At 47.1% G+C, this 12,098-nt stretch overlaps 1 protein-coding gene across 15 annotated transcripts in view; it reads left to right on the top strand.

The window, feature by feature from the left end:
* Window positions 1–12,098, top strand: part of CPLANE1 (ciliogenesis and planar polarity effector complex subunit 1) — a 180,200-nt gene that overhangs the window by 155,621 nt on the left and 12,481 nt on the right. For all 15 annotated transcript variants that reach the window (XM_073343779.2, XM_073343777.2, XM_078852755.1 and 12 more), the window contains one exon: window positions 5,946–6,105. In XM_073343779.2, coding sequence (XP_073199880.2) covers window positions 5,946–6,105 — 160 coding nt within the window. The remainder of the gene's footprint in view (window positions 1–5,945; window positions 6,106–12,098) is intronic.

Genomic DNA, 12,098 nt, shown 5'->3' with positions numbered 1-12,098 from the left:
CCTCTCCTTGGAGGGCTCAGCTTTCTTTTAGTAGAAAACAAAAAAAAGTCTGCATAACCTAAAAGACTCGAGCCACTATCAAGTTGCTGGGCCTCCACACTCCTTCCATGCAGCGGAAGCACTTCAGGCCGCAACCTCCTCCTTGGTTTTACGAACTGCAGAACCGACAGGACAGTTCCCGGAGGAGGAATAGGAGCAGCAGAAAGAGACCACACCCGTCCTGAGGCCAGGACCCTGGTCAATCTAAGCTGTCATCAGGTCAGAAGCAGGCCTTTTGAAGGCAGGCTTGAGGACAGCACACCAGTACACAGGCTGGATCCAATCTGACTTACCTTCTTGTCCTGACTATCCCCTTTCTACCCTGCTTGATCCTGTATCACATTGGACTGATGGGTGCTCTGAACAGTAGAAAGGGGATACTCACTTCAATTCTCGGCCCTCCCGCCCTTCCACCCCCTTTCCCTGTCCCTCTTCAGGGACCCTTCTCACAAGCAACTCCTTATACAGGAGGTGCACTTGCTGATATCATTGGGAGCAGTGGAGGAGGTTCCTCAGGAGCTGAAGGTCAATGGCTTCTATTCCTGGTGTTTCCTAGTACCAAAAGCGGGCTAAAGTCCATCCTAGACCTGCGAGAGCTCAACAGGTTCATGAAGAAACTCAAGTTCCGCATGGTCTCTTTGGCCTCCATCATCCCTTCCCTGGATCCAAGGGACTGGTATGCTGCCTTTGACTTGAAGGATGCATACTTTCATATAGCAATTACACTGTCCCACAGAAGGTACCTCAGGTTTGTGGTGAACAACTACCACTATCCGTTCGGCCTGTCAGTGGTTCCTCAAGTGTTTACCAAGTGCATGGCAGTCATAGTCGCGTTCCTGCGCAGGGACAGGTACAGGTGTTCCCGTACCTTGATGACTGGCTGATCAAGGGCTGCTCCAGGGCCCAAGTGGAGGCACAATTCGACTTCATAAAAATGATGTTCGACAATCTGGGCCTTCTCCTGAACGTGGTGAAATCTACGCTGTCCCTGGTTCAGTGGATAGAATTTATAGGGTTGGTACTGGATTCAACACAGACCAGGGCATACCTCCCAGAAGCAAGGTTCTGGGCCCTGGGCGATATCATTCGAAGTCTCAGGCAGCTCTCCACCACCACATAAAGAAATTGCCTGAAACTCCTGGGACACATGGCCACTTGTACCTATGTGGTGCAACACACCTGGCTCAGACTCCGGCTGCTCCAATCATGGCTAGCCTCAGTGTATTGGCCAGTTCGGGACAGTTTGGACAGGGTCGTGACTTGGCCTTGCCCTGTCCTCGACTCCCTCCTGTTGTGGCTCGACCCGCAAGTAGTGTGTGCGGGGCCCCCTTCAACAGTCCTCATCCGTCCCCCTTCCTAGTGGGGGCCTTGGGCTGGGGAGCACATCTGGGAGACCGTAGGACATAAGGCCTCTGGTCTCAGGCGGAACTCTCTCTCCACGTTGTCAGAGAGCTGAGCGTGGTCCGCCTAGCATGCCAGACTTTCCGAGCCCACTAGACCAGGAGATGTGTATCAATTATGACAGACACCACCACGACGATGTTTTATATCCACAAACAAGGGTGCGTGCTCCTTTCCCCTGTGCCAGGAAGCCGTCAGGCTTTGTGACTTTTGTGTAGAGCATTCAATACATCTTCAAGCATTGTACCTCCCTGGAGTACAGAACGAGTTGGCGGACTATCTCAGCAAGTCATTCCACAGCCATGAGTGGTCCCTATGCCTGGATGTCACAAACTTCATCTTCCAATGGTGGGGTTTTCCCCTGATAGACCTGTTCACCACACGACACAACAGGAAAAGCCAGCAGTTTTGCTCGTTCCTGAATCACAGCCCAGGTTCCGTCGCGGACGTGTTCCTTTTCCCTTGGGTAGGCCATCACCTATACACGTTCCCGCCTATCCCTCTTGTTCACAAGGTGCAGAGGGAAGAAGCTTCAGTGATATTGACAGCTCCAGCCTGGCCCTGCCAACACTGGTATGCATCTCTACTGGAGATGTCTGTGGAAGCCCCAGTCATCTTGCCTCTCTTCCTGGACTTAATAACTCAGGATCATGGCCATCTCCAGCACCTGAACCTCGAGTCATTGCACCTCATAGCATGGAAGCTCCATGGCTGAATCCGATGGAGGTCTCCTGTTCGGACCTGGTTAGGCAAGTTCTCCTTGGCAGTAGGAAACCCTTCACTAGGGCTACGTATCTGGCCAAATGGAAGAGATTTTCAATCTGGTTGCAGCAACACTCTCCGCTTCCGACGCTCACCTCTATACCACTTATACTGGACTACCTTCTCCCTCTTAAGCAGCAGGGGCTGTCCGTGTCATCAATAAAGGTTCACTTGGCTGCCATCTCTGCTTTCCATCCAGGTGCGGAGGGCCGGTCAGTCTTTGCCAACCCTATGGTCAGCTGTTTCTTGAAAGGTCTCGACAGGCTATACTCACACGTCTGACAACCAGTCCTGACCTGGGACCTTAATCTGGTTATTTCCAAACTGATTGGGACACCCTTTAAACAGCTGGCGACTTGCTCTCTGCTCTACGTCTCATACAAGGTGGTGTTTCTGGTAGTGATAACCTCAGCCAAGAGGGTGTCTGAGCTCAAGGCCTTAACATCAGAGCCCCCATACAGGGTGTTCCATAAGGATAAGGTTCAGCTCACGCCACACCCAGCTTTCCTCCCAAAGGTGGTCTCCCAATTTCAAATCAACCAGGACATCTCCCTCCCAGTGTTCTATCCTAAGCCTCACTCAGGTGGCAGGGAACAGAGGCCTCACCCATTGGACATTCTCAGAGCTCTAGCCTTTTACATCGAGAGAATGAAACTGTTCCGGAAGTCAATCCAACTGTTTGTGGCTGTGGCAGACAGGAGGAAAGGGCTTCCAGTCTCCTCTCAACAAATTTCATTATGGATCACGTCCTGCATCCGAGAATGCTACAACCTAGCAGAGGTGCCTGCCCTTCTCTCACAGCGCACTCCATCAGGGTGCAGGCTTCTTCAGCAGTGTTCCTGGCGCAGGTTCCGACCCTGGAAATATGCAGAGCAGCAATGTGGTTCTCAATACATACCTTTTACATCACATTATGCGATCACCCAGCAGGCCCGAGACATCATGGCCTTCGATAGAGCGGTGCTCCAGTCAGTGAATATCTGAACTCTGACCCCACCTCTGGAACTTGGGCCTGGGAGCCACCTGATTGGAATTGACATAAACAAGTACTCGAAGAAAGAATGGTTACTCTAATGATTCTATGATACTCACCTTCTCGTAACTGCTGTTCTTCATAGAATCATAGAATATCAGGCTTGGAAGGGACCTCAGGAGGTCATCTAGTCCAACCCCCTGCTCAAAGCAGGACCAATCCCCAATTAAATCATCCCAGACAGGGCTTTGTCAAGCCTGACCTTAAAAACCTCAGAGGAAGGAGATTCTACCACCTCCCTAGGTAACGCATTCCAGTGTTTCACCACCCTCCTAGTGAAAAAGTTTTTCCTAATATCCAACCTAAGCCTCCCCCACTGCAACTTGAGACCATTACTCCTTGTTTTGTCATCTGCTACCACTGAAAACAGTCTAGATCCATCCTCTTTGGAACCCCCTTTCAGGTAGTTGAAAGCAGCAATCAAATCCCCCCTCATTCTTCTCTTCTGCAAACTAAAAAATCCCAGTTCCCTCAGCCTCTCCTCATAAGTCATGTGTTCCAGTCCCCTAATCATTTTTGTTGGCCTCTGCTGGACTTTTTCCAATTTTTCCACATCCTTCTTGTAGTGTGGGGCCCAAAACTGGATACAGTACTCCAGCTGAGGCCTCACCAATGTCGAATAGAGGGGAACGATCATGTCCCTCGATCTGCTGGCAATGTCCCTACTTATACATCCCAAAATGCCATTGGCCTTCTTGGCAACAACGGCACACTGTTGACTCAAAGATGTGTTGTGTTCTTTGAGATGTGCTGTTCATGTCCATTACATTACCCACCCTCCTACCCCTCTGTAGCCAGCAAGAAGGAACTGAGGGAGTGGTGGGTCGACAGGGCTCTATACTGAGCACCATGAAGGTGCGACTCCAGGGCGCGCCCAAGCTGACCTGATGGATGCTGCTAGGGGAAAAATCTTCCAGCTGCTGTGCATGCGCGCACATGCCCCTAATTGGAATGGACATGAACAATACATCTCGAAGAACAGTTACAAGAAGGCGAGTAATCGTTCTTTCAGGAACCGCTTGGAGGTGAGCAGCTGGGCTGCGCTGCGGGGCGCAGGGTATCCCCAGGCAGCTGATTTGGCAGGGGAGGGAGGGGATGCTGAGGGAGAGACAGATAGCCTGAAGTGTCACTCTGCTACACCCCAGCCTCTCCCATCAGAAAGTGATGGGGTGTGACTTGCACACTGTGCAGCCCCATCAGAGGGCAGTTCTGTTGGGGCACTAATTCAAACTCTTTTCTGGTTTCCCTGGAGATGGTGGTGCTGGCTGGGCTATGTAGCCCGTAATTCATGGGCCCTGGGCCCTGCCAGGCAACCCAGTAGGGTTTCCAACCCTCCAGGATTCTCCTGGAGTCTCCAGGAATTAAAGATTAATTTTTAATTAAAGATTATTCTATGTGATGAAACCTCTCCAGGAATATGTCCAACCAAAATTGGCAACCCTCCAACCTGGCTGGTAAATGCCCAGCTGAGTCTCTTAGCATCTGCTTGTCCTGGGGCACCTATCACTGCACACCTCCCACCACCCTCTGGCTATATTAAACAGCATTGTATGTGTTTGTTGAACAGGGACACTTGCGGTGTGAAACATGTTTCTCTGGCATCTGGACCTTTACTGTACATTGACCAAGAAATTTGGACTTTGACAGAGTCAATTGTTAATTGACTATTAATTGGCTTCGCTGAGTTAAACCACAGTGAGCCCCTGTGTGTACATCCCCATTCAGAAATAAAGTGACTTTAACTCAGTTAATATTAATTCACTTCCAGAGTGAATTAACCTAAATCAAATTAAGGCCACTTCAATTCTGAATAACAGTTTTCACACAGGGATTTAATGCTATTTCATTAATCCACTTCAAATTGACACCTTTAGTTAATTTGGATTAATTTTCCTGGATGTCCTCATGTAGACAAGCCCTTAGTTTCTCTTAGTCAGTTTTTCTGTTTATAAAAGGGAGATAATACTTATCTACCTACTTACCTTAAAGAGGTACTGCAAGGATTATTTATTTAGTCTATTTCTAAAGCACTTGGAAGGCAAACTGCTATATAAATCCTAAGTAATGTTACTAATATTTATTATTGGCCATTACACTATCATTAAAAGATTCAAAAAGGTATTCACATATTAAAGAGAGTCTTAGTTAAAGTTTATGATGAGCATCTTAAATTAACATTTCCAATTGTTCTACAAAGGGTCCCATTAAGATTATATTGTTAAATATGAAAAAACCTTTTCCTCTATTTAAAACAATCTTTTCAATCTTAGTCAAATGTTCTCGTTTAGGTGACCCTACGTAGTGGCATGGGAAAAGATAGATGATGGTATCTATCTAATCTAGTTCTCTAGGTTCTTATACCATTACTATATATTTAAAGAATACTTTTCTCTTTTTATCTTTTCCCACCTTTGTACCAAGAACAATTTTTTATTTAAAGCTTTGATTACAGAGCATTATTTGTATGTAGCCTAAATACACAATCAAAAAGAAAAGATACCTTTAGAAAACCCCGTGAAAAATATTTGCATGCCAGGATTTCTAGTAAGTTACACTTTATATAATAAATTACTATTCCAGTTGATCATTATTTAGGCTTTTTGTGTCTGAATTTTAGTATATCATTATATATCTGTGTTTTCATGTAACCCTCATCACTATAATTTAAAGGACACATACTGAATTGTTTCACGCTTATACCTGTTCTCAGAATCCATGACACTGCAGCTGGACATTCTCCAAAAACAGAGAGAGAGAGAAAAGAGATACAAGCATGGATGAAAAGAAAAAGGAAAGAAAGACTGACAGAATATCTTAAAAAACTGGATGAACAAAGAGAATATAATCCATTTAATTTGAGAAATAATATGGTAAGATTACTGGGTGTCTGGAATAGTCACTGTTGCATTAATATAGGTTAGTGTGGCAAAAAAAATAGGAATTTCTTTTAATGGATTGGTATATACCAGGGGTGGCCAACCCGTGGCTCCAGAGCCACATGCGGCTGTTCAGAAGTTCACGTGCGGCTCCTTGCATAGGCACCGACTCCGGGGCCGGAGCTACAGCCGCCAACTTTCCAGTTTGCCGGGGGATGCTCACTGCTCAACCCCTGGCTCTGCCACAGGCCCTGCCGCCACACTACCCTTTCCCGCCCCCTCCCCTCAGTCTGCAGTGCCCTCCCTCCTCCCCAGAACCTCCTGCATGCCATGAAACAGCTGACTGGGAGGTGCGGAGAGGAAGTGGGAGGTGCTGATTGGCAGGGCTGCTGGTGGGTGGGAGGTGCTGGGAGCGGGGTCGGGGGGGTGATGGGGAGCTGCCGACATATTACTGTGGCTCTTTGTCAATGAACATTGGTAAATTCTGGCTCCTGCTTAGGCTCAGGTTGGCCACCCCTGGTATAAACTAAGGCTGAGTTGGGTAGTGCAAGTTTGGAGAAATGGTTAATAATCGGTGAGTATTTGGAAAACTAATTGGATAACTGTGTGTTTACAAAATTTCCTACATTTAGGTTGTTGGGGACTGTTGAATTTTGAGAAAGATGATGACTTGAGAAAGATGATGAATACCACCCTAGTTGTGTCAAGGGTGGTAGGTAGTTAGTTGAAACTAGTAAGCGATAGGATGTTTCTAACTGTTCCTCTCACTCTTCCTTGTTGGAGGTGACTAAGGTCAGAGGCAAATGTGCTATTCTCATGATATGTCACCCCCTGTCTACAATGGAAGAGGCTGTGATATCTTTAGATGAAAAGTTTCTTTCAGCTTTCATTAGGAGATACCTGTCTTTCAAGAGCAGTAAAAGTTTGTTGTTAGGAAGGCCTGAACCTTTATTAATTCTGTCCTCAAAGGGAAGCAAGACTGATTTAAAAATCTGAGCTCTTATGTGTGAGGCCAGTCAGATCTTGACATCCTTTAAATGGTGCTGATATGGCAGTAATGGAAACTGTCCTTGACAGTGATGCATTCAGACATGCATGGCTACATTCAGTTTTACACAGAGGTTCAGTAGAAACTTGATGACTGGCATGTGTTAAAAGGAACTTTTCCCATCAAAAGATGAAGGGGTGTGTCACAGAGACTCAGACAATTCACTGTTCAGTTTGAAATCATAAGTGCTCAGTTCATTCAGAATCCGGGTTCTTGGCTTCCCTACTGGCAGAAACCAAAAGATTCCAAGTCCCCAACCACAAGCAGTATAAAACCTAGAAGATTTAGAAGGAGATTCCACCACCTCCCTAGGTAACCCATTCCAGTGCTTCCCCACCCTCCTAATGACAATTTTTTTCCTAATATCCAACCTAATGTCCTCCCTCACTGCAACTTGAGTCCACCTTGTTCTGTCATCTGGTACCACTGAGAACAGTCTAGATCTATCCTCTTTGGAACCCCCTTTCAGGTAGTTGAAAGCAGCTATCAAATCTCCCCTCATTCTTCTCTTTTGCAGACTAAATAATCCCAGTTCCTTCAGGCTCTCCTCATAAATCATGTGCTCCAGCCCCCTAATCATTTTTGTTGGCCTCCACTGGACTTTTTCCAGTTTTTCCACATCCTTCTTGTAGTGTGGGGCCCAAAACTGGATACAGTACTCCAGCTGAGGCCTCACCAATGTCGAATAGAGAGGAACGATCACGTCCCTCGATCTGCTGGCAATGCCCCTATTTATACAGCCCAAAATGCAGTGAGCCTTCTTGGCAACAAGGGCACACTGTTGACTCCTATCCAGCTTCTTGTCCACCATAACCCCTAGGTCCTTTTCTGCAGAACTGCCGCCTAGCCGCTCGGTCCCTAGTCTGTAACGGTGCATGGGATTCTTCCGTTCTAAGTACAGGACTCTGCACTTGTCCTTGTTAAACCTCATCAGATTCCTTTTGGACCAATCCTCTAATTTGTCTAGGTCCCTCTGTCTCCTGTCCCTACCCTCCAGCATATCTACTCCTCCTCCCAGTTTAATGTCATCTGCAAACTTGCTGAAGGTGCAATCCACGCCATTCTCCAGATCATTAATGAAGATATTGGAGAAAAACGGCCCTGGGGCTGACCTTTGGGGCACTCCGCTTGATACCGGCTGTCAACTAGACATGGAGCCATTGATCACTACCCACTGAGCCCGATGATCTAGCCAGCTTTCTACCCACCTTATAGTCCATTCATCCAGCCCATACTTCTTTAACTAGAATGAACAATGCAAGCTCATATTAATTAGTTCACCACTTCGTCAAAGGATAGTGGACATGCACCAGCCCTTGTAATCTGAGCAGATTCCCCAAGCATTTTGAACAAACTTACTTTAATGTTTTATCCTTATGAGTAAGTTTATTAACTACAGAAAGATAAATTTTAAGCGATTGTAAGTGGTAGGCATAAAGGTCAGAGATAGTTACCTAAGAAAATAAAAAGTAATGCATTCTAAATCCTAAGCTTTCAGACTAAGCAAGATTTGAATCAAGCAGGTTTTCTCACCCCACTGGATGTTGAAGGTAGGTTACAGTTGTTAATACACAGGCGGAATTTCCTTCTCAGCTTGGGACCAGTGTTTCTTCAATCAAAGTCTTCCCAGCGTTCTTTTTGCCTGCAATGTAGGTAGGAGAAGAGAGAGGTGGTCTCATGATGCTACTGTCAGGTTTAAGTTCCAAGGAAGAATTGGGTCGCGAACTTATGGGTAGAGCCTTTCCAACTCTCTGAAGAACTTATCTCATGGGCGAAGACTGATCTGCCTTGGATCGGAGGGTGGAATGCTGAGATGGCTGCCAAGTGGACCTTGAGTGGTGATGATGATAGACTTTGGTGCTTCAGACCAAGGAAATAGTATAAGATTGACTGCAGAGAAGCTTGAGTCAGGCAGAGGCTCCACTCGGCTGCCCAGCAAGAGAAATGTTTCCACTTAGCCAGGTAGGTAGCTCTGGTAGAGGGTTTCCTGCTACCTAGCAAGACCGGTTGGATTTGTTCCAAGGAGGCCCTCTTGTCCAGATGCAGCCATGCTGTCAGGTGCAGGGAGGCAAGCTTTGGATGAAGAAGCTGTCCGCAATCTTGTGAGATTAGGTCCAACCTGAGTGGGCGCATCCACGGGGCTGCCACTGCAAGATCTAGAAGCATGCAGAACCAATGTTGATGTGGCCATGCTGGAGCAATTACAGTAACTCGTCCCTTGTCTTCTTTGATCTTCATGAGGACCTTGTGAATCAGGAGAATCAGAGGGGAAGGTGTCCAGCAGGTTGTTGTTCCGTGATAGCAGGAAGGCATCAGACAGGGAGCCCTTGCCTTGACCGAGCCTCAAACAAAACCAATGGCATTTCCTGCTCTCTGCAGTGGTGAACAGGTCCACCTGGGGAGTCACCCACCTCTGGAAGATGAGGCCGGCAACCTCCAGGTGGAGAGACCACTTGTGGTGAGAGGAAAAGGACCTGCTGAGGTGATATGCTAACCCATTCCAGACCTCAAGGAGATACGATGCTTCCAGGTGAATGGACTGCTTCACGCCAAACTCCCAGAGTCTGAGGACTTCCTGGAAAATGATCCCGGAGCAAGCTCCTCCTTGCTTGTTGACATAGAAAACTGCCACTGTGTTGTTCGTCAAGACCTGCACTGACTTGTCTGAGAGTTGCGGAAGGAACACCTTGGAGGCCAAGTGTATCGCCCTGAGTTCTTTTAAATTTATATGCCTTGATAGATCTCTGCGCCCAGAGACCTTGGATCTTGATGTTGCCAATGTGGGCACCCCGCCCCTGATCTGATGCAAAGTCATCATGAGCTGTGGGGTTGCAAAGGGTACCCCGGTCAGCAGTAAGTCTGAATCTAACCACCACATCAGGAATGCCAGAACTGGTGATGGAATGGTTAGAATCAAGTCTAAACGGTGTCTGCTTAGGGAGTAGTCCGACGTGAGCCACATTTGAAGTGGCCTGAGGTATAGTCAAGCGTACTGCATGACATAGGTGCATGCCACCAGAGTGACCTAGAAGCTGTACACACACATGGTTAGCTGAGATGATTAGGTCCTCCATAGCTGTGAACCTGGACTCTGGATGGAAGGTCCGGGCCTGAGATGCATTGAATTCTGCCTATAAATGCTATTTTCTGCACCCGGATGAACATTGACCTTTGTTCCTTTTATTTAGAGTTCCTTAGCCAGACAGATGGCTTGAATGACGTTGATACTATGCTGAACCTGAGCCTGTGATCAGTCTCTTATCAACCAATCGTCTACATATGGCTAAATCTGTATACCTCAATATAGCCTGATATAGGCTGCAACTACTGCCATGCACTTTGTGAAGACTCAACAGGCCAAAGGGAAGCGCTGTAAATTGGTCATGGCTCTGACCCATCACGAATCTGAGGAATCTCCTGTGTCCTCGGAAAATGAAAGATGTGGAAATACATGTCCTTCAAATCGAGGGCGGTGTACCAGTTCCTTGGAGTCAGGGAGGGGTTGATGTAGATCCAGGGAGACCATTTGGAACCTCAGCTTCTTGAGATATTTGTTGAGGAATTGCAGGTCTAGGATGGGCCAGAGGCCCTCTTTTGCCTTGGGAATCAAAGGAAACCCCTCTTCCCTCTCAGTTCTGGAGGAACTATTTCCACAGCCCCTGCCCGCAGGAGGGTTTGCACCTGTTGGACGAGAAGTTGCTTGTGAGAAGGGTCCCTGAAAAGGGACGGGGAGCGGGGGTGAGGTGGAGTGATAGAAATTGAAGGGTGTGCCCCTTTGCTATGCTACTTAATACCCAACGGTCCGATGTGATTGATGACCATGCAGGGAGGTAGGGCGAAAACCGGTCTGAAAATAAAGGGGACAATGGATCCGGAATAATGACTGGTAAGTGATCCTCAAGCATGCCTTCAGAAGGCCTGCCTGTTCCCACTTGTGAACTGGCTAGTGTCCTGCTGGGATGTGGAGGAAGATGGTTGGCCCTGATGGTATATGTAAACTTTTCCTTTCCTCCTGTAGGGCTCATGTCTGGGGGGCCCCTGAGAACCTGGGCAGCAGCAGTGATATGATGTGTTTCCTCAAGGTTGATGGTATATAAAGGCCTAAGGATCGCAGCGTAGCCCTAGAGTCCTTGAGATCATGCAGTTTGGAGTCTGTTTGCTCAGAAAACAGTGCAGCTCCCTGAAAAGGGAGCTCTTGTACCAACTGCTGAATCTCATGAGAGAACCCCAAAGATTGCAACCAAGAGCTGCGTCTCATCGCCACTGCTGACACCATTGTCCTGGCTACGGAGTCTGTCACATCTAAGGCGGCCTGGAGAGAAGTCCTGATCCCCACCTTCCCTTTGTCTATGATGACCAGAAACTCTTGCCTTGACTCCTGTCAAGGTTCCTTCCCCACTCTCAACTCCCAGGATACAGATGTGGGGACCTGCATGAAAGATCCCCTAAGCTTATTCTTACCAGCTTAGGTTAAAAACTTCCCCAAGGTACAAACTTTGCCTTGTCCTTGAACAGTATGCTGCCATCACCAAGCATTTTAAACAAAGAACAAGGAAACAGCCCACTTGGAGACGTCTTCTCCCAAAATATCCCCCCCACCCCCTTTCCTGGGGAAGGGCTTGATGATAATCCTTACCAATTGGTACAAGTGAACATAGACCCAAAACCTTGGATCTTAAGAACAATGAAAGATCAATCAGGTTCTTAAAAGAAGAATTTTATTTAAAGAAAAGGTAAAAGAATCTCCTCTGTAAAATCAGGATGGTAAATACTTTACAGGGTAATCAGATTCAAAACAGAATCCCTCTAGGCAAAACCTTATAAGTTACAACAAGACACAAAAACAGGAATATACATTCCCTCCAGCACAGCGTATTTTACAAGCCATTAAACAAAAGAAAATCGAACACATTTTCTAGCTAGATTACTTACTAACTTA

Source organism: Lepidochelys kempii, chromosome 5 (genome assembly GCF_965140285.1).
Source record: "Lepidochelys kempii isolate rLepKem1 chromosome 5, rLepKem1.hap1, whole genome shotgun sequence".
Taxonomy (NCBI): Eukaryota; Metazoa; Chordata; order Testudines; family Cheloniidae; genus Lepidochelys; species Lepidochelys kempii.
This window is presented reverse-complemented; position numbering and strand designations above follow the sequence as displayed.